This window comes from Choristoneura fumiferana, chromosome 6, assembly GCF_025370935.1.
Source record: "Choristoneura fumiferana chromosome 6, NRCan_CFum_1, whole genome shotgun sequence".
NCBI lineage: Eukaryota > Metazoa > Arthropoda > Insecta > Lepidoptera > Tortricidae > Choristoneura > Choristoneura fumiferana.
In genome coordinates, this window is record NC_133477.1 from 16,737,475 (window position 1) to 16,761,669 (window position 24,195).

Here is a 24,195-nt window from a genome sequence, read left to right on the forward strand (position 1 = left end):
CCAAATTGATTGTAAGTAAAACATAGTCTTGAAGTGTAGACTTGTGCGGTGGAGATCTGAGGCCGTATTGCCTAAAGTTTGTTACGCTCGCAAGCGCGATCAAATGACAGGTTTCGCATATAAAAACTGTCATTTAATTGCGATCGCGAGCTGGCGCAAACGAAACGAAACGAAACGAAACGTTAGGCAATACGGCCTCTGTAGATCGGGTACCAGTGGCCGTATTGTCTAACACGCGGGCTTTTGCGATAGCGATCACTATCTCTTTCTACACTCACTCTATGCCGTATGATAGAAAAAAGTAGTGAAAACAGTAGTGATTCCGAATACGTTAAGTGCGGGGTTTCAGACAGAAAAGCGACATTAATAGCCGTGCTACCGTTCGGTTACGGAACCCTAAAAACGATAATCGTAATTTATTGAATCAGGCGTTAAATTAGTTTTCGGACGTCCATATCAGTGAACTGAAACAACTACTTTGCTCACCCGCAACCCGCAACCATGACCATATGAGATATCTTTCTGAGTCTAACATCTGGATTCTGGTAGCATGGTGAACGGTTGTGTGTGATGCTCTGAAGATGAGCTCTGGTTGGGTTCGAAACGTTAGGTTATAGATAGGTTTGTGTGATTTGTGTGTGTTCTTACAGTGTGGAGGCGGAGGAACTGCATGAACACACATTTCTTGCATAAACGTAGTTATCATAAGGTCGCGGGTGAGCAAAGGAATTATTTCAGTTCAACGATATTCGTGTTAAATGTGGAGACAACAATGATTGCGGGTCAACCCGAACCCCGAGTCCACTTAACTTCCTTAGATAACAAACAGGGCCGGCCGCGGTCAGATGATTTGATTATGGGACCGAGGTAATCGGGTTTAGGCTACCGGTTCTCTGGCTGGACAGTATTACTTTAGCAAAAAACAAAATTATTAATATCACATCATCATTGTCTTAAAAAAATATGAGGAATATTTCAGGAGATATTTCGACAAGATTGACCGAGCAACCCTGTAGATGTTTTTCGTCAACATCATCATCAGAAAGACGCCCTGTTGAACATAGGCCTCTCTTAGAACACACTTAGGCCCTGGTTTTCTCTTACCTGCCGCCAGCGACCGGTGAACGACGCATGTCGACGATCAAATATTATGTACGGGAATATTTGAGGGCGGTTTCTCTGAAACGTCACCGGGTAGGCACCGTTCATTCGTGTCGTGCGACGCACATCCAGACGCCGCCGGTCGCGTGTGACGGGCTAGAGAAACCAGGGCCTTACCACTTGCATCTACCAGTTGTCCGTAACTCTTGCGTTGTCGTACACGTAGTGGGAGGACTGACAATGCTTCGTCTTCCGATTCGTGATAGCCAAGATTTTAAATTTCAAATTTTTTTTTTTTTTTTTTTTTTAATCCTAGTGTTGGACATGCTAATGCCCAATAGACACCCTACTGTAATATCTATTGCTAGTGACATAGGTACGATTCGGTCCAGTGTGTGCTGCCAGTGATGACAAACGGATCTGAGAACCTCCCTACCTTTTAGAAAAAATCACCTGGTCTCCCTGTACTCGTTTATCGTCTTGCCGTTCATACTCACCACACAAATGCATTCCGTGGAAGTTTTAAATACGTCGCATCCAAAATCTGGAACAATCTCCCGCCCCCACTGCGCTCTACTGCGCTCTCTATTGCTAGTTTTAAGCTAAAATTAAAGGGTCATATGCTAAAGCGTCAGTTAATTGGCGATATTGTATAGTATCATCATGTATCATGTAAACATTTAGAAATAAGTGAAATACCTATATAAAGAAGTAGAAATAATTCCATTGTCAAATAATGAGATACATATCATGTACAAAGGCTAACTTATCCCTTTGCAGAATCTCCGTCAGACGGCCATAATGTATAACATATTTTCAAGGTGTCAAATAGGCATGCACCATTTTTCTTTTTTTTTTGCTCTTTATTTGGCTGCAGCTGAAAATCAGCGCTGTGGTTCCGTACCTCAGCATTGCTGAGCTGCCAGCCCTTTCGGCTAGCTTTAAGTTGACCTTAATTAAACATTAAGTTATATGTACCTGATGTGAGAGAGAGAGAGAGAGAGAGAGAGAAACATTTATTTACACATATTCGATACACATACATTAGATGGGGAAAAAAAATAACATTGAATAGTATAAAGTGGACCCCACTCAGCATAATGTTACGGCAAGCCGCAACGCTGTTTTTCAGTGGGACCCATTCAAAAACTAAAACATATAAAAACATACAACACGCTATGACGACACGAACGCCAGCGGAAGGAAGTTCGCAACCGGAAATAATGGCAACACTCGATCAGTTTAACCAGGATTGTAGTGTAATATTTAAATTAATTTCAGTAATAATTCTCGATAAACTATAAAAACAGTGCAAAAATAAAAATAAACATTCCTGATTAAAGACTGGGTGGGAACACAGCCCGGCCCATCGCAAACCCGTTCACGATAAGTGAAGGTACCGTCATTCATTGCAAAAACAATTCAAAGAAAAAAAAACATTTACGAATATTCATAGTCTTTCTCAAATGCGCTCAATGTGCTCAGTGACTGATAGTGTTACCTCAGTCAGATGGATCATTATTGGAGCAAGGTAAGTAGAAATATATGCCAAATCTAAATTGTATCCAGTGCCAGAAAGTAATTTTTACATTTTGTTTTAAAATTTATGTTTTGACTTTAGCGCACGGATTGGTGGAGACAAATCGTATGCTACCTACAAGTTTGCCGAATAAACTTTTTCTTTCTTTGAGACGTGGGCGCTAACGATGGGCCTCATGCGGAAGCTCATGGAGAGGGCAATGTTCGGGTTTCTCTGCGGGATAGAATCAGAAACGATGATATCCGCAGTAGAATTAAGGTTACCGACATAGCTCGAAGAATTGTGAAACTGAAGTGGCAGTGGGCGGGGCACATTGCTCGTAGGATTGATGGCCGATGGGGTCAGAAGGTTCTCGAATGGCGTCCGCGGACCGGGAGACGAGCTGTCGGTAGGCCTCCAACAAGATGGAGCGACGACCTGGTTAAGATCGCGGGATCGCGGTGGATGCGGAAAGCACAAGACCGGTCTGAGTGGAGAGCCTTGGGGGAGGCCTATGTCCAACAGTGGAAAGTCTTTCGGCTGACATGATGATGATGATGAGGTACAATTACAGATGGCTGGGACAGTGACCAACGTTCGGACACCTAATTTACATTGATCGGTGTTTAAAGTATACGGTATCAAAGGTGTGACTATATTTTAGTCAAAACTTTGGATAATAAATTTTATCAGGGGTAGGTATTTACTGCAATATCTACCACGAAAATTTAAGAAATGTATGTTCGCGCATCACTTGAGAACGGCTGTATTGAGGGAGTCTTCACATATTTGGTTAATTCTATTTTTTTCGTTTATAATAGTCACGAGAAGATTGGAATTAATTGTTTAAAATGTGTTATGCAAGAGTAAAAAAAATCGTGTTCGTTTGGGAAAGGCCGTGCTAGATAGTATGATAAACCGGAAATTCTGTAAACTGTCCATACACAGCGAAGCTACCCGGCTCGTAGCTACATCGCTTCCTAATGTAGGGAGTAATTGAATTTCGAACAAGCTCTCAAGATGGCCGCGGGCCCAGGTAAATGGAGGACAACGTTAATAAGGAATAATATTGTTTAAAGACCTAAGTAACGAACAACCTATTTATGTAATCATCCACGAAAATTATTAGGTTTTCTGAAAAAAAAGCAATCTGAATATTATGTTTGGGGTAGAAACTCTAGGCTCGTGGGGTCCAGGGGCGAAGGAACTCGTGATAAAGATTTCTTTGCGCCTGGTAAGAACGACTGGTGATAGAGATTCCTTCGCGCCTGGTAAAAACGACTACCTATATAGTGATAAAAAAGTAGGCAGCTATTATCGCCAACCTTTGAGCCCTGCCTATCGATTTAACATTAGGGTCGTGTGTACATAATTTTAGAACTTTGGTTGTATCGATTATCTTTGAGGTTGACTGTACCAAATTTAATATTAAAACACTGGCACTTGTCCCACCGCCGACGATGAGCGAGAAACGAGTAGAGCGAGTAACTAGAAACGAGTGGGTGAGCAGCGAGAAGCGAGTGTAGTTTTGTCGCTCGGCTGTAAGCGAGTGTTCGAGTGCGACGGGCGATTACTCGCTCCACTCGACTCGCTCGTGCGGGGCGCCGCCAAGCTGACATCGCTGAGCGAGTATTATAGCTCAGCGAGTTTTATAGCTCTTGTCGTTGCGACAAAAGATGTAAGAGCGAGTTCTCGCCGACAGTGTGAACAGCCAGCTATCAACTATTAATATGTGTCTCTTTTACTCACACAGGATCTTATATCTTTTGTTCGTTTCTTGAGCGAGAAAATAGTCGATAGCCAATCGTTTCCTCGCTGGCGGTGAGACAAGTGCCTGAAGGTAGATCAGGCAAAGAAAATTAACTTACAAGTTGGCTGTTTTCATCCAACTGCCGGAAGAATGGTCAATTATCCAAGAAAATTACAAATTTTTGACTGAAGTCAGATGAAGTTGCAGACAACAGCTAGTCGAATAGATATTATCAATGCGAAAGTTTATGATTATGTGTGAGTTTGTGTATGTGTATGTTTGTTACTCCATCATGCTAAAATGGCTGAACAGATTTGGACGAAATATGGTATGTAGATAGCTGGACATCTGGAATAACACATAGGCTACTTTTGCCCGATATTTCATTATATTAGGGATACTCGTAAAATGTTGAAATTTTAAGCTCGGCGATAGAATCCTGTACTATGAGTTGTTTATTTAACTCCCAATGGCGGCCTTAACCGATGCGCATCGCGCGGCCGGGAAGTTTGCACGTCGCCGTGCTCATTTTTGTGAAATCCCGGAATTTCAATTTAACTGATGTTTGAAATGATTTACGCAAGTGAAGCCGGGGGTAAACACTATGTAAACACTATATCCAGGTAGTTGTAGTATAAGAAACAAACTTCCCGTTGAATTTATCCATCAGTTTGATTATGACGCGTAACTAGTAATCAATCTTTGAATATTTAATCTTATTTGTCCGGCGTAACACTCAATCATAATTTGTTATTGTTTACGTTGTATTACCACTAACGTAATTGTTACAAGCCTTGTACAACTTCTGTTTTGATCAGTCTCAAGGACAATCATTGTGTGCTCATTTTTATTTTTAGAGATCTATTTGTGTATCTTCTTAGTAACCATCTTAATTGACCCCCACTGCGTACGTTTTACTTGAAACTCTGCCGTTGAATTTCTGCTAACGCTATTATGAAGCGTACCTATAAATTTGTACGGAGCTCTCGGTGCTCGAGTAACACTCGCATTTTGTTATTGTTTACGTTGTATTACCACTAACGTTATTGTTACAAGCCTTGTACAACTTCTGTTTTGATCAGTCTTGCAATAATTGTGTGCTTATTTTTATTTTAGAGATCTATTTGTGTATCTTAGTCCACTGCGTACGTTTTACTTGGGCTCTGCCTTGGTCTCTGCTAACGCTATTCAAAGATACCTATAAATTTGTACGGAGCTCTCGGTGCTCGAGTCCGACTCGCATTTTGCTGGTTTTTTTTCACGTTTTGTCCGCGACTCAGTTCCCGCGGGAACTATGCAATTTTCCGGGATAAAAACTATTCTGTCCTTCCGAGGGTCTTAAAATATCTGCATACCAAATTTCATAGTGAAATTAGTTTAGCGGTTTAAGCGTGAAGAGGTAACAGACGGACATACATACTTCGCATTTTTAATATTACTAAGCATTACTAATGATTTTGCTGTAATGTTTATAATAGATTTGCTAATAGTAGCGTGCCACTCGAGGGGATATAGGTACAGTCACCAGCACCAATATCTGACACAATAAGCGTTCATAAATATCTGATACGACTCTATTTCAAGGGCCGGAAGGACGTGTCAGATATATTTGCACGCTCCGCTGTGACAGATATTAATGCTGGTGACTGTACTAGGAAGTGTGAAATTCGAACTTCGTATCTTCACTGAAAAAGAAAATTACTACTGTTAGCAAAAAAAAAATGTTACTTGTTACATAACTTGAGTGACTACAAAAAACTAAGGCCTACAAGTAGCTAAAAGTTAGGTGATGTCTTGTAAAATCAGTTTTGCGATATTAGCATTATTTTGGTTCCTAATTAGTACATTTTGGCTATACGTCAAGAAGCCTAACTAGTTCAGCTATCCTTCTTTCAGTGTTGCCGTCCCGCTGACGCTAATATTATTTAATACGAGAGTGAGAGGGACGGGATACGAACTGCGATTTTCGAATTTTGTACTAGCCCTCCTGTTGTAGGCAAGTCTACGGGCTTTGAGCGATTCGATTCGATCAGTAATTCCTTGACCCGATCATATGTAGACTTCCAGCCGATTGCTTCCTGTCAACTGACCGTGGCTGACTGATAAGTGTACCCACTGACCTGTTATTAAAGTACCTATACAAACGGCTGTATCGTTAATAATAAGTATCTGGGCGGCCGAGCCGAGAGAGATAAGCTCAAGCTAGATCGATTTTTCATCCCCGAAAATCCCTACATACCAAATTTCATCAAAATCGTTGGAGCCGTTTCCGAGATTCTAATTATATATATATTTATATACATACAAGAATTGCTCGTTTAATGGTATTAGATAGATAGATAGATTAGATATACATTATGCTGAGCCAGTGTCCGAATCACAACCGCAATGACCAATGACACATACTACTTATCTTACTATCTGTACTATCGTACTTAATAATATTATTGTGTCTTGAGTAGTGTTGTCTATTGTTGTGTTGTGAATAAATGTATTTCTTTCTTTCTAACGTCATTAAGTCATTATGTCGCCATATTTCATTTTGTAAATTATTAATTACAGCTGCAACTTGAAATCACACAAAACAAATGCTCCCGTCACATTCAAAACAAACTGAATAATTTGGAAATCAATTCCTATAATTAATTTTACTCCGGAAAATCAAGTTAAGGGCTCCGTCGTAGCATGAAGAAGCTAATTGCCCCAGTAGGAGTTTCTTTGACGCCGAAGATCGACTACAATCGATAATTTAGAACAAGCAATGTCGTGTGAGTATAGCTGTGTGTATGTACAGTCGAACAAATTGAACCTTTGTGCTACTTATTTCATGTTGACATCCCATAAAATTATCAAGGAAATCATAGTGAAATTGATTATTAAATGGTTCCATTCAGTTTGATATACTTACAAATAATATTTCTTACCATACAGTTAGTCTCTTGTAAATTTTTAAACCACAATTCTCTAATAGACTTGCTTAATTTGCTTATACCAAAATTGCAAATGAAATAAAAGCTTGTATGATTTATAGCGAAAGAAAAAAACATCTATTTTTGGTGCGATTCTTCGCAAGAGGACTACCACCTTGATGTGTCGGGTGTCCGACAGTCTCAGCAGCCTCCTAATTCAGGCCTAATTTGGACTGACCCTGCCTGTGCGACGAGTAAACACTGAAACTCTTTGCATATGGAGTTTAGGGGTCGTATTTATAGATTGTTATAATTTCATTTTTATAATAATGTCTCTACCAATTTACTAACTACATAATCTATAAGTCATGTAAACTAACACGATATGGACTTGGTCTGGGATAAAGAATTATTATAGGTAAAAAGCCGTGGTGGCCTAGTGGTTTGACCTATTCAAGCAATTCGCATTGATACCATGTGCGGAATTACATTTGAAATTTAAAGCTTTGCGGTGAAGGAAAGTGTTGTGCGAAGTCTGTTTGTTTGTCACCTCATCACGTCTAAACCACTGAACCGATTTAGATAAAATTTGGTACACAGATAGTTCAAGTCCCAGGGAAGGACATAGGATAGTTTTTATCTCGGATAAAATTCCATAGTTCTAGAGGGATAGCGATAAACGAATTCTACGCGGACAGAGTCGCGGGCAATGGCTAGTTATTTATAAAAACATGCACAAGCTAAAAATACTAACATAAACATACATAGACGTAGATGACGCAAAGCACTCAACCCTCATTTCATTATGTTCAGTATGGTACTTGTACTAAAATAAAAACCCACCTGTTCAACGTAGTCTAAAGTTCAAATCTAGTTCACCAGTGATCCCTTAGTGAGCCTAAACTCAACAAATATCTTTTCTAGACATGTTCCTTCAATTTGACGCGAGTTAGGCACAAAACAGCCTGTTACGGCAGATGTACGCACAAAAACGGGCTTCTGCCTAAAGTCACAAAAACAACTATTTCGTACGATCCTGTTTCATCAACAAAATGTTGACAGACCGAGAGCCGACTGGCGTTAAGGAGCTTTTTTGAACATGAAACTACCGTTTGACTCACTCATTAAATGATATTGTAACGGATAACTCACGTCTTAAAACGAGTAGCCTCGCTCCGTTCAGCTGTTTCCACCAGAGATGTGCTGTGCGAGGATGTGTAAATGAAGCGTTTCTCTTGGTTAATGTAAAACACATCCCTCGCTACACATCCTCGCACATTATTGGTGGAAACGCTGCTTAAAACAGTGACATGTAAAAGAGATACAACAAAGACAGATAAGCAAACATTGTCGGCTGAAATAATAAATTTCCTTTTGGATTCGCTATACTCGTAATTACCGGTTAAATCTACACTGAATCTGGACTGGATATATAGCAATCTACAGATGCCGTTCCTAAAGAAAAAGTTATCACGTCGATACCAGAATTCGTGTTACAACAAGCTAAGTTGAATCCCCGCTAGCTCCTAGACTACTCGTCGCTTTCTCTGCGCTCCTTCCCCGGCCCACTTTTTACGGAACTAACATTCCTATAAACCGTTATTAGGCAGCTGACGCTTCTCTATTTAGCGTTGTTTCTGCCAAATATTTACCGAATGCCACTTCGGGAAAAGGGCGCTGGGGGAATTTTATATTGCCTTTCCGATCTCAGTTGTAGTCAGCTTTATATAATGATGCTCCAGTTCCATCAATTGCCTATAAAGGTTTTATTGCTTGAATTGTTTTCCTATAAATATATGATTGTTGTGGGGAATATTTCATACGTTTATTTATACAGTTTCGTACTTCAAAAAATATAACCGAATAGATAACCTCCTCCTTTTTTTGAAGTCGGTAAAAAAATAGGTTTTTGTTTAAATTTTCTTTTTTAATACTTACAAGTTTTTTTGACATCAAACTTACATTATGGATACCATATTTCAAGGCAATTATTTAAACCACTAGAAGTGAATCAAAATGAAGTTGCAAGTTTTGATACAAGAACGACAAATAGGGCAAGTTAAATAAATGCTTGTAATAAATGGATATCTTGTAAGATCACTTTTTTGTCTGTCTTTCTAGCCGTCCGTCAAGAGCCAGTTTCTCAGGAACGCGTAAAGGAATCAAACTGAAGTTAATAAATACTCAGGTTTGCTACCATCTTAAGTAGTGAAAAAAAAAACAAACTTCTCAGACAACGTAATCAAATCAAATACAGTCATTTAGAACCGGCCGAGAGCTTGTCAGAGACGACTTTAAGGTTTTGTAGACGTTACGAAAAACGAAAAATGGCAGACAGATAAACGGACAGACAGACATGGTAAAACGAAAAGTGTTAAATTTTTGTCATTTTGGCTACGGAACCCTAAAAAGGTATGGAGTGTCGTAACCTAGTGCGTCTACAGAAGTTTTTTTTGTTCCCAGATCTAACACAAAGCCAGATGCTATGCCGGGGCGTGTCCACGCACAAAGTATGCGGGCTCCGTGCGCAGGCGCCTCGCATTTCGTTCACCAGCAAGGAAGAAGCGGAAACGCACGAACTGCGGCGAAAATCCGCGAGCAGCCGGCTCGGGAGCTCGCCGCGGTCGAGTATCGCGAGCGAGGAGAGGGCTGATGGGATCGTGCTTAGGTAAGAGATGGTTGTATGTGGTGAGAGGGAGATTAAGTATACATTATAAAAAAAAAACTACGAAAGAGTATCACTGATGTTTCCTGAGTTACGGGACAGAATAACATACATACTCGTACCACTTCAAATTTGACTGACCCATAAACTACTGTTATTTTTAAACTATTATTATGTTAGACAGTAAGGTCTCAGTTCATCCGTCCATCTCGTTGGTGGGTGTCCGAGCCAACTCTTCGTGTGCTCAGCGAAAATAGTCACAAATAAGTACACATTTTACTTAAATTCACTTACTTTACTTAAATTAAGTATTTCTTCACACGTACCTAATGAGGGCTATCGTTTTTTGTCTCACTAGATGGCGCACTGTTGCGTGAGGTTTTTAAGTATGGCTTTCAAAGTCTGTTATTACGGGCGTGAAAACAAAGTTTAGATTAAAATCATATTTAATACACCTTAAAACCGTACCATAAAAATATCGAGCATGCCACAGTGTTGCATAGTCCCCGTTTTGTTCGGAAAAAAGGGAGGACAAAGGTTTCCGAAAGACAAAACTGTCTCAAAACACAGACATTCATTGCCCCGGATCGCATATTTGCCATAATTAATTTCAGATATTGCAATATATTCACAAAATTATTCTAATTATAAATAAACCCGCGTAGCTCACCCAAAAACTATGAGATTTGACATTTTGGAGACCTCACGCTACACTAGCGTCTCTAGCGGCGAATTCATACGCGATAGCCCTCATTCTGTTTACTTGTCCCCAATTTGCTGTACAAACACCGTTAAACTTTACGACACCTTTAATACGGCTTAACGCTGGCTCTGTTATAAAAAAGTATCTTTAAGCTATTGATTCCCGCAACTTTATATTTCTTTTGATGGCCGCGGTATGTCACCGGCAGTCGCTTAAGGACCTTTTTAATGAAGTTGTATGTTTTATGAAAGTATTTTTTTTATTTGATTTTAAAACTAGCTGTTGCCCGCGTCTGCGACTGCGTAGAAGATTGCCGGGTAGAGAAGCTTCTGTGCTTGTACTATTACTTACTCTGTGGGGATACCATCTGCATTTTTTTTTAATTTGCCGCGTTTTTGCTGATTCATCTTTCATTAGCCAGACTCTAATGATGACATTTGACCTGAGAGATAAGCCTAAAAGGAGGTGGCGACGATTTGGAGCGATTTCTGCCGGACTGGCGAGAAAAAGGAGGCCTTTGTCAAGCTGTGGGATACCGTATAGGCTATTAAAAAAAGTGTGACCATGAAGTGCTCCACGGAATGATACGATAAAGATCCATAGAGGCTCAGTAAATTATGATAGCCACCGGCTCCCACTTTTTTGATTTAATAAAGCACTAAAAGCTTTTTTCACCATTCCATCGTAACTCACACGAGCTAAAAGCCTTTGTAGCTTTAAAATTCCTCAGATAGGCGTCACATGGCAACCCCGCAACTGAATAAATGATCAGCGCATTCAGCCGCAAATGAATTTCTAAATTGGGTCCAAACTTTTTAAAACCGTTTCATGAGACACGGCAGTTTCAATGGCATTATTAACAAGGTTGAATTAAAAAAAAAACTTTATTGGAGTGATTTGGTTTATCCATTTTCAAAATTAGAATGCAAGAGGTTTGTTTACATTATTGCCCGTTTAGATTTTTCGTTTACATGACCGATAAGTTTGTGGTGTACAATATTTCTATGACAAAAATTATTTAAAAAATCTACCGTCGATACAAAAAAATGTGAGGAAACCTGCACACACTGCGAAGATATTCAATAGTATGTGTAAAGTTCCCAATCCTGCGCCATCTAATGGGACTTTGATCATGCATGAGTTACTAGATCTAACATAAATTATAGCAATACTATATAAATAAAAAAATAATAAAACCATTTATTTCATGTCATTTTGGTAACCCTTATTTAACATCAATTAAATTCAATTAAATAAAATTATTTCTCTAGTTTTCGAATGGCGTCCGTGGACCGGGAGACGAGCTGTCGGTAGGACAAGATGAAGCGACGACCTGGTTAAGATCGCGGGATCGCGGTGGATGCGGAAAGCACAAGACCAGTCTGAGTGGAGAGCCTAGGGCCAAAAGCCCTTGGGGGAGGCCTATGTCCAGCAGTGGACCTTTCAGCTGACATGATGATGATAATGACAATAATTTCGGTAAAATAGAGAAAATTAACTAAAAATTTAAATTAAATTCTAAATCAGTCCCACCCACTTGGTCGTTTGCCATCCAGTCGAATGTTTTTTTTAAATAAAACAATAATAATAAAAATAAACATTAAACGTTAGCGTACTCCTAGCATTATATATTACGAGTATGTAGCAATTTCCATATTTAAACGCTGTAATATATCCCTTGAAATAGCTCATCCCAAACTAGTTAACGTCCCAGCCGGCATCCAATGAGATCTTAATCTGAAGCTATAGGTGAAACTATAGGCCTATATACGTTCCACTGCTGAGCAGAGGCCTCCACACAGAATAAAAGGGCTTTCGTTGTAAATCTCACACAGGCCCACCGCGGATTGCGAATTTCACAAACACTACTGCTTCGTAGGTTTACGAGTATGTAGGTTTCGTCACGATGTGTTTTTCACTGTAACACTCGTGGTAAATTTTGAAAGCAATTCCCAAAAAAACTCAGAGGTGCAAGCCTGGGTCCGAACCCACGAGCCTCTGCTTTAGAGGCATTACATTTAAAATTTACCACGAGCTTTACGGTGGAGAACATCGCGAGGAAACCTGCACAAACCTGCGCAGCAATTCAATGATATGTGTGAAGTTCCCAATTGATTCTGGGCCAGCGTGGGAACTACGGGCCAAGCCCTCTCATTCTGAGGTGATGATAATGATTGTGTTGATTGGTAACGTATATTTATGACTTTGACTGTACTTAAAATATCTTACATTTACCACCTAGAGCAAAAACAGTCACTTTCTTTCCTCTTAGCAACGACACAAACTACTTTAACACCTTGTAAAGTAAAACAAATGCTCACCATGATATGTACAACATTTTGCTTTTATCCCAATAACAAAAAGAGGAACAATGTTCAAAAAATTGAATATTCCTACTCCCAAAGCGCGACTGACAATTCCGCGCCAAAAATAGTTCCTCCCATTCGTAGCTGTAGCTACGTAGAGTGCTACGGCGTAGATGGTCTACGAATCTGGTGTGTTCTGATCTTATATGACACTATAGTGTTTGTACCCGCGGCTTCGCACACGTAAATTTGACGACCAGATGGCCATGTGGTTAGATAACCTGATGCTTGAGGTCCCGCGTTCGATTCCCGGCCGGGGCAGGTGTTTGTATGAATAATACGAATGCTTGCTCTTGGGTCTTGGATGTTTTAATATGTATTAAGTAAGTATGTATTTATCTATATAAGTATGTTTTTACGTGTATTAATGGCATACTCTGTTTCTACTGCAGGCGAAAAAACGAACATTGACGAATTATATACTTTGTCCGATGCACTTATTTATCATTTGGTCTTAACTTTCAAAGTACTCATGGGCTGTTAGTGGTCACTCAAGACGATAAAACTTGTTGTTTCATGTTTTAGCATGACGATGAGAGATACATGCGAAAGGATGGCCATAGTTTTTTCGCCTGCCGTAGGAACAGAGTATACTTAGGAATAGTAGAATTAGGTATGTTGCACACATTATTTTTTGTATTGAACAAAGAGCCATTTTATTGTAGTAGCGTGGCGTCATAACAAATCGATTACCACCGAGTTATTTATATCTTTACATATGTTTACTCCGAGGAGGTATCTTACTTTTAATATCTAAATTTTAATGAAAATTTGCACTTTAAAGTTGAATATTTCGTATACAGATTACTGAATCGAAAAGTCGTCTTGACAACCCTCCCAATGGTTTTTAAAGATAGGTTCCGTTGGATAGGTCCGACGATACCCCATTCTATAAGGTTAGTCAAGAAAAAAAATCACCTCCACTTTACTTCAATTGGGTTTTTTTTTTGTTATGCATATTCATGCCAAATTACAGCTTTCTAGTACTAACGGTCTCTGAGCTTAGCCGTGGATAGACACACATGACGAAACTATAAGGGTTTCTAGTTGACTACGGAACCCTAAAATACCTATGGCTTCTCGCAGAGCATCATTAGTTCAAATCCGGGCTCGCGCACTTCTGAGCTTTTCGAAATTCAGGTGCAAAATCACATTAAAATTTACCACGAGCTTTGAGGTGAAGGAAATTGTTGTCAGGAAATCTACGTTATACTGCGAAGTACCTTATTCAAGCAATGCTTTGATTTTTTATTTTTTTATAATGTACCTACATAAGCGGCCAAAGTAGTCAAAAATATCGGAGCATGCACTCTATTCTCAAGGCATTAGAGTTCATGATCCGATATTTTTGATCACATTGACTGCTCCGAAATGTCTGATGGCAACTGTACTTCCAGTGATCGGTCAAGTAAGTAAAGGTTGTGTCAAAACTGTTACTTAGAAAAATTTATTTCAAACTCCCATGAAATATTCATAAAATTTTGTTAGTAGGTAGTTCAAATTTAGAAGCATAATGTAATGTTGGATCCTTTGAGTAATGAATAATTTATGTAATGGCCCCAACGGTTCACATAAATCTTCATTTCCTACGCAAATTATGCATTGATTATTATTATAGCTTCTTTTATTTGCTTGCCGTTCTAATTTTACAAGCATTCGTACATAATATGTGTGGGTTATGTTTTAGAAATTCTGATTCAAATTCAAAAAAGTTTATTTGTCAAACATACGTAGGTATTAAACCGGCTAAGAGCGTGTCGGACACGCCCAAGATAGGGTTCCGTAGCCCTTTACGAAAAAATCAAGTAATATTTTTCTAAGGATTTCGTATTGTGTATATGGAATCTTCCAAGTTTAAGTATATTTTTAGTACTAACGGTCTCTGAGCTTAGCCGCGGACAGGCAGACAGACGGACAGACATGGAGAAACTATAAGGGTTCCGTAGTCAACTAGGAACGAACGCTAATCTCAATTATGAAATCTACGTGTGGATATGCAGCTCCTCCACCTACACGCAGCAAGCACACACACACACACACTACGCCGACACGTTTCGAACTCAAACAAAGTCACACACCGTTGCTCTTTGAACGCGGGTGAGCAACTTGTTTATAGTTCATTAAGTTAGGGTCCTGATGTCTTCTCCAGAGTGATCCTATATTATCACGCATATACTATTTAATTACCCCTCTAAGACGCCTTCCGACATGATTGCCTATAGCCCTTATTAACACTAACGATTTTCCGTTCCTTCGTGGTCAATAAGTCCCTGTCTGTCGTTAAATAATTCAGGACACGATCCTTTCGTTGCGGTACAAGTTGGAAGAATAAGCGTAGAATTGCGTCCACATAAAACACACAAATTATATCCATACTAGACAACTAGAGGAAGGAACTGCACAAATTGCCGTAACCGAAAAACCTTTAGGGTACTTTCGGTTGTCCTAGAAACTTGGAATTTGGTATGAAGCTCGTACGAGTATACCGCAACTCATAAGAAGAGGAGTCTGAAAATCTTAACCCTTTACATTTATCTACTATGTAGTAATTATCCGAAATAACCCCTTACAGCGTACATTTTTAGCTTTGGGAACATCGACGATTCTTCGGTGCCCGAGTGCCACTCGCATTTGGCCGGTTTTGATACTTGGTTTTAAGAATGGCAGAACCCTTCGTTATTTAATTCCAAAGCAAATCGCTTTTAAATTGCACCTCACTATTCAGGCTAGGGTTTGACTAATATTGATTCCATTGGGAATTACTCGAGTTCAGAATTACACTGAATCATTCAATCAGAGATCAATTCTGACTAATTCGCGCCTAAATCAATTGCTCTGTTAATCATCATCATCATCAGCCGGGATTAGCCCACTACCGAACTAAAGTCTCTACCTTAGAATGCCACAATGCACATTAACTTACATACCACTTGCATCTACCGGTTACCCGCAACTCTCGCGGTGACGTCAGACCATCTAGACTCCAGATGGTCTGGTGGCTCTAGCTAGAGGGAGGCCTGCCAACGCTTCATCTTCCGGTTTGTAGTTGCCACTTGAGGACCTTTCTCCCCCAATGGTTATCGCATCGTTCTTCGAGCGATGTTTCCCACCTATTGCTACTTCAACTTGCAATATTCTACGACAATACTATATTCGGTTTTCGGCGAATTTCTGTATTCCGAATTTTTTTCACCCAGAGAATAGCTCTCTCCATAGCTCTTTGGCTGACTCTTGAGCTTCTCCAAGAAGCAAATAGTCTCAGAGCCATAGGTGTTATTACTGGTAACACAAACTGGTTGAACACACTGTGGAATTTTGATTAAAACCGATTTTCGAATTTCGTAATAGCCCCCTGCGTGTATGAGTTATGGTGAAGACGGTACTATATCGTATCGACTAAAATTACCGCATCTACCTTCGTCCAACGTCACGCTTCGATTCCTTCGTCACACGAGGAAAGCTGACGTTAACAAACTTACATCAGTTAACGTAAAACGTAAAGTAATCGTAACACGACAGCACGACGTATCCTAAACATAAAACTTGAAGCACATTTAAACTTGCCTGTTAACTTCGTCCCTAAATCCAGAACTCTGTATTTACACAGAAAATTCGCGATTCTTTTATAGGAATGTACAATTTGCGCGTTGGGGAACTCGCTTTTATTTCTTTTTTATTTCCCAATATACCTACTTTTAACTTTGTTGGTATCGTATTGTAATAGGTGTTACTTTGTTTTGTTTGTTTTGTGTTGTGTTTTCAAGCAGAATTTTCATTCTTATTTTTTTCTGTATTTAATTAAAATAAGAAAATAACATTAAATGAATAAACACATACTTAAAAACACAACACAAGATACTAAAATATGATAGAAAACAAAATAAATATACATAATCAAATCAGCCGTAGGACGACCATCAGCCCGTAAGGGCATAGTTTTCCATTGGCTAAATGTAATTTCAATTCAAGTAAATCTTGAACTTTTTTGAACATTTCTAAACCCTATCAACCCGATTACACAACTGCCGCAAAAAAGAAGGTAATTATGTCCGAGCTAGCTCCAATCTGTAAAAGCCTCTTCAAGTACCCGATTGCACCCGAATTACTTCCGGACCCGGCTCGTCGTATCAGCTGTCGGCGCCAGGTGATTGCCTCCTTGCACCGCGCCGCGGCGCCTGCGCCACAGTATACAACAGTATGCCAATGCGACTTATTTTGTGCCGTGCCATCGTGCGCTGCACGCCGTCACCAACACCCGATCCAAATCCTGTAAATTCAAATTGATTTATTTAAGAATACGAGTAATATATCATAATTTAGTCAGATTTATGTAAGGTATTTAACAAAATTCTGACGTAGATTTTCTAAATACGAAGTGAAACTTTCAATTGTCTGTTGTATTGGTTTAAAAGAAAGAAATATTTCAAATTAAAAAGTAATCTATACATGCATTGGATGGTGTATAATGCAGTCTATATAACCACCGCAATTAGCCACTAAATTAACTCATTTGTTATAATGATACTTTTTCATACTTATTATACAAAGATACTAGATGAATATATGCCGTTCCATGACCCCGTTTGCACTCGAACGCTACACGAAAGCCTTCGAACCTAGTTTCGGTTTCGATCCCGAGTTTAGCAGATTCTGCCGCAAGAGAAAAACTAATTTAACGGCGAATCTCGTCGAAATCGAATACACACACTAAGTACTTGTAGATATTAAGCTGAACGTTTTAAGGGGCACAAGGTCGGTTGATATTAATATTGACGCACGATTAAAGATAAACCATTTATTATTTACACAAGAACAACTTTGGCCAGTTTTGACCTCCTACCTACACCCATGTACAGTCACCAGCATTAATATCTGCCACAGCGGAGCGTGCAAAAATATCTGACACGTCCTTCTGGCCCTAGAAATAGAGTCGTATCAGATATTTATGCATGCTTGTTGTGTCAGATATTGGTGCTGGTGACTGTACCTAACAGTACGTTAGATTTCTCGGAATCATTTGTAGATCACATACTGGTTTAATACTGTGCCCATGTTGTCGTACAGAAATCACACCCTATTTGTCAATGCCATCCGACAGGTAAACGGTTCATAAGTTCGATGGAATTGTTGAAACGGTTGTAATATTATGATATGAAATTGAAAAATGGCGTGATATTTCAAATTGAAAAATACCGCGATATAAAATTGAAATATTATTTTATAAGATGGATAAGTTACCGCGTAAACCTTATTTACTTAGGTATGTTAAAGTTACATTCACTTGAGAAGTACTTTTCGTTTTAAGTCAAGCAAGTGTGTGCATGCGTTAGTGTGCGTGTTTTACTTTTTCACGCTAATACTTCTAAATGGACTTGGATCAAATCTGATAAATAGTTGTTCCAAAAATCCAGTGATCTTGGGTGTAAAATTTTCCTATATATCCACGGGATTCGGAAGAAAGCATATAAGATCTGGAATACTTAACTGTTCAGGCTGAAGACATGAAATTTAGCTCAGGTGTTTTTTGGTACGCGTATATTAAAATGTAAGTTTCGTGAATTTCTATATAATAATATGGTAATTTAGTAAATTCCCGTAATTTTATATTCCGCTGCTAGGTTTAATGCTTTACGCGAGTCACATCACAGTTGCAGATGGTAGGACCTTGTGCAAGGTCCGCCCGGATTGCTACCACCATCTTGCTCGCTAATCCTGCCGGGAAGCAGCAGTGCTTGCACTGTTGTGTTTCGGCGTGGAGAGTAAGACAGCCGGTGAAATTACTGGCACCCCTGGTATTGCAGATGTTTATGGGCGGTGGTGATCTCTTACCATCAGGAGACCCACTTGCTCATTTGCCATCGAGTCGAATAAAAAAAAGTTAAAGGTTAGCATATATATTATAATTGAAGATGCAAGACTCAAGTACAAACATTTATACGTATTTTTGCAACCGGACCGAGAATCTACTTCTTATCTTAAACTTCGTAGTCAAATTTTCTAACCACTATCCTACCCGGTCGTCGAATAATTTCAACGTGCTGTAGCTGGTTTCCTCACGATGTTTTCGAAATTCATGTGCGGAATTAAATTTGAAATTTACCACGAGCTTTGCGGTGAAGGAAAACATCGTGAGGAAACCTGCACAAACATGTGAAGCGATTCAATGGTGCGTGCGAAGTTCCCAATCTGCACTGGGCCCGCGTAGGAACTATGGCCCGTAAGCCCTCTTGTTCTGAGAGGAGGCCTGGGCCCAGCAGTGGGACGTATATAGGCTGGGATGATAGCGATTCACGAGTCTTTTGATTCAGTCTATAAGCTGATAGTTTGTTTTAATTTAAACTTTGTTTATTCCATTTTATCACCAACAAACAGTTAATTAAAAATAAACGACATATCAAGAGCAATGAATAAATTTCAGAAAATAAACGTGCGATCGACACCGCAGTTCTATAATCCAAAGATTAAAGAATAATTTAATAATTTTTAACTTCAAACCTTATGGCTTCGTGGAATTAATTAACATCTTGTATTTTTCGTCATCGTCAGCGTCATTCTACATCGGACTGTGGAGACGACAGCACCTGGCTAATGATTCTGTTCGTCTGTCGATTAGGTCTGTACATACTCTGATTGGTTTTGTAATTTAATTATTATCGGCTGGTCAAATAAAACAACTGTGATCCAAAAGAAGTTCTTATTGAATATGAAGGCATCCTGACGACGAGACGGAAGTAACCTCACCACCCTCAATTAATCACCACCCTCTGACGTATGGAGATATTTACAGATGCAAAACCGGTTTACACCAGTTTCACCCAGACCGAATTCTGCCTTCAACCAGTTTCAACTGGCTGGAGAGAAATAAACATATTAAAGATATTACGCGCTTTTGTTACGGGACAAAATACAGTAGCTTTATGTAAGAAGTCGTCAGTACAATACACATTATGTAAAAATTTCAGCTGTCTATCGATTACGATTCTTAAGCTGCGATTCTGTGACAGACTCTGAGAAAGATGGACAGACAGTTTAGCGACATTAGGGTTCCGATTGTCACCCTTCGGATACGGAAGCAAAAAATTAAGTTTACATCTTGGATACAGGAAAAAAAAACATCAATAATACGAAACTAAAGATCGTCGGCAAAAGATGGGAGATACCTACTATGTCAAACAGTGGACTCCCACAGCTGATATAATGATGATGAGTTGATGATGATGATGATAATAGATTGTCGTCCATCATTTAACTCAGTATTTTTTACAGGGTTCCAACTCCTCGCGGTTCGGTGTCCAGTACAGGCAGCTCGCGGCTGGCGCGACTCCTGGCCCATGGAGGGCGAGGGGCGCCGGAGGATGTGGCAATGGATGCTCCAAGGCGACTTAGCTGGGAGAGGTAAGTTATTTTGTATTTTCTTCTTGTAAAGGTCCTTATAGACTTGAGCATTCACTTGTAACAAAACATCGAAAATTGCTTTTTAGGGTTCCATACCCAAAGGGTAAAAACGGGAAACCCTATTACTAAGACTTCGCTGTCCGTCCGTCTGTCCTGTCATGAATCGTGATAGTTAGACACTTGAAATTTTCAAAGATTATGTATAACTGTGGCCGCTATAACAACAAATACTAAAAAAAATAAAATAAACATTTAAGGGGGCTCCCATACAACAAACGTGATTTTTATGCCGTTTTTTGCTAATGTCTAATGAACGGAACCCGTAGTGCGTGAGTCCGACTGGCACTTGGCTGGTTTTTAAATTTGTCGAACTAAACAACGAACAGAGCCGATCATATTGCCAAACATTGCTACGAGAATTTACACCATCAATTTAGGGAACGCTGTAGTAAATGCTCGTCAAAACTAGTATTATTTGCGATGATGTCGAACGGATGCTCGGAAAAAATCTCGAAGGAAATTTAAAGTCATTTTGCTTAAAAGCTCGCTAGGCCTTGTTTATTTTGTTAGCTTTAACCTGTAATGTACCTAACTACTACATTTTATATGGTTGCGTTCGCATTTTATCTGATGCAGTGTATTGTGACGGCTTGTGTTGTGTCGCATCAAAGCTATATACATATAGATATAGAGATCGAGAGATAGAGAAAGAGAGAAAGAGACAGAGACCATCACAATCACAACACAACACGACCGATGTGAATGCGGCTTTAGTCGCCTTTTAACCGCGTGAAGACATGGGTCTGATAGATTCTAAAACCAGGAACAGCATTAACATTATTATTATTATTAGTCTATTCTGTCTGTCCCACTGCTGAGCAAAGGCCTCCCCCGATACTTCCACTGCTCTGTGTCCGCTGCATACAAGGGCCAGTCCATCAAAGTCCAGTTCATCCCGCCATCGCCGTCTAGGTCTGCCAGGTCGCCTTTACGAGTTGGTGGGCGTCCAGTCGGTGGTTACTTTGGCCCACAACTCATCCATCATCATTATCATAAACGAAGTTTTTTTGCATGCGGAGTGAAAATTAAATCGTGATACAAAATTAGTATTTCAATCTCAGTTCATGCTATTTAACGCAAACAAAAGAGTATTCACTTCTCATGCTCTTAAAGTTCGTGTTTATGCTGGATCTTGGCGACATAAAATGACTTTTTATGTCTAGTGCATAAAGTAAAATCTTCGTCTAAGACCAAGGTAATCAGGTGTCAACAGCCACAAACCAAAAAGTTTCTTCATATTTTTTAATACAAACTGAAATATAGATGCACAGAAAAACCAGAAAAAGAGACCAGCGCTGGGAATCGAACCCAGGTCCTCAGCATTCCGTGCTGCGTGCTATACCGCTACACCACCACAGGACAGGAGTAGACACGAATTTCTCCTATGCACCACATATCTCAGCTTGTTTTTTTCTTATTTAGTCACTTAAGCAGCGACACTAGCGAGTATGGATTTTACGAGATGACCGTAAAAGTAACAAAATTTGGTGTTGAAATAAAAAACACAAAAAGACTCCAGAAACCAATCTCAATCAAAATAAATTAATAAAACTAAAAAAATATCTAATTATATAGTAATTCATGAAAAATAAAAGGTAGATACATGGTAAGTGAACAATATAATTGTTTCCAGTGTTGCTAATTCATTTCCTCGCAATCGAAGTGAAAAGCAGAATGTAAAACTCGAGCATTAAACCCATTTTCCCGGTACCGGCTCGGGTGGCTATATGAACGTCTTGGGTAAAATGGCTCGTTTTATGCTCTTGTTGTACAATCTACTATTGTTAAAAATATTCGGATAAAGTTAAGTGAAATATCAATTACAAACAATTAAAAAAATCTCGTAGGTACGTTGCTTATACGTTACCAACGATATGAGAGTTGGGGCGTCTAGTTTATCTCTGATTTACACAATTAGGTAACGCAATATAAAAAAACTTGTGTCATGTTTACGCACACTCCTATTTAAATGCTTTTCATTGGGTATGTACCTAACAGTCACAATTCACATAAACTACTATTAACGTTCACAAAGAAAATACTTGAGCTAAGTATTTTGACACAAGAAACCGTTTTCACTAGAAAGCTCTGCCCTTGAAATCCTTGAATCATTCATCTATTCTTGGACACAAAAGGGACCTAAACAAATTACTCAAGTGTTTAGAGTTGTCGGTAATCACATGCGGGGGTAGTACATCATAGACGTTATATGCATTCTATTCCAACTAACTGTGCAAGAAAGAGACGAAACGACGAGGTCGTGACGACGGCAAGGATGATGTATGCTCCTAAAAGCTGGTACACATTGTGCGTTCAAAACAGCGTGCTTGAGAAACGCGTGTTATGCATAGGAATAAAAACGTTCTGAACAGCAGCGCTTACTAAAAACGCAAATCGACAAATATAATATTAAAATTAGAAGATCTGGATTTCGTGGGGTCTTAAAAAGCTCCTTTTATGTAATCTATGCCGACAAAATGGTACAATTCAAAATTAAAAAAAAAATGTTTTAGGGTTCCTCCCGTAGACGTAAAGTGGGGGTGTTTTTTTTTCCCATCCATCCCTATAGTAAGGGATGCTTCATCATGGTAATTTCGGTGTACACTTAACAATGCATGCAATATCATCCGGTGAAAAACAGACATACAAGCAATCCACGTAACAGTGTCACAATAATCACTACATCACACAACATGAAATTGAAAACAATGTCCATTACGAACGTGCCCGCTATTGTTCAACAACTGTCAGCTTTACTATAGAGCCTGCGAAAAAGAAAATTCAATTATGTCAATGGATTTCGTGGTGCTTATATATTATGTATTTTATGTGCGGCGAAGCGGGTAACGCGGTGCGACGCGGTATTTTCACGCTATAGGAAGGAACCGATAGATCTGGTGGTGTGACTACGCGGTACATATACCGGCTACTCCTAGATTTTACTGTCACTTATTCTGTGTCTTCTGCGCTTAACTTCTAAGTTTACAGAATCCTGACAAATACACAAAAAATAATGTTTTCCTTTTGTTGTCAGTACTGTTGTAGATTACTTTCTCGAAACTTTTATAAATAGTCGTACAAATTTTATGTTCTTTGCGACTTATGAGATGGTATTATTATTTTACTATTATTATAATATACGTCTTAGTTTGGTCTAAGCCGTGGTGGCATAGTGGTTTGACCTATCGCCTCTCAAGCTGGGTCGTGGATTCAAACCCGGCTCGCAACCTCTGAGTTTTCGAAATTCAGTGCGGAATTACATTTGAAATTTACCACGAGCTTTGCGGTTGAAGGAAAAACATCGTAAGGAAACCTGCACAAACCTGCGAAGCAATTCAATGGTGTGTGCGAAGTTCCAATCCGCACTGGGCCCGCGTGGAACTATGGCCCAAGCCCTCTTGTTCTGAGAGGAGGCCTGTGCCCACAGTGGGACGTTTATAGGCTGGGATGATGAAGGATGATGAGTTTGGTCTAATTACAATAGGTAGCTAATTTTAGGCTATTCACTTTACACCGTTGATTCTATCTCGACTCGGCGAATGAAGAGTCCTATGACAACCTATTACTACAACTTTAGTGCAATATCCGTCAAATATGTTAAGTATTAAATTTTTTGACGATAACTTTACACCGTTAGAAACATAAATAATAAATTGCCAAACTATGGTGATTGCTGCTCTCTGATTGGCCGACCCAAAAAAATATCATGAAAATAAGAGTCTCGGCA

General features: G+C 39.4%; 1 protein-coding gene across 2 annotated transcripts in view; it reads left to right on the top strand.

The window, feature by feature from the left end:
- LOC141429208 (uncharacterized) overlaps positions 1–24,195 on the top strand; it is a 194,663-nt gene that overhangs the window by 41,694 nt on the left and 128,774 nt on the right. For both annotated transcript variants that reach the window (XM_074089476.1, XM_074089478.1), the window contains exons 3-4: positions 9,743–9,947; positions 20,280–20,408. In XM_074089476.1, the coding sequence (XP_073945577.1) occupies positions 9,743–9,947; positions 20,280–20,408 (334 nt within the window). The remainder of the gene's footprint in view (positions 1–9,742; positions 9,948–20,279; positions 20,409–24,195) is intronic.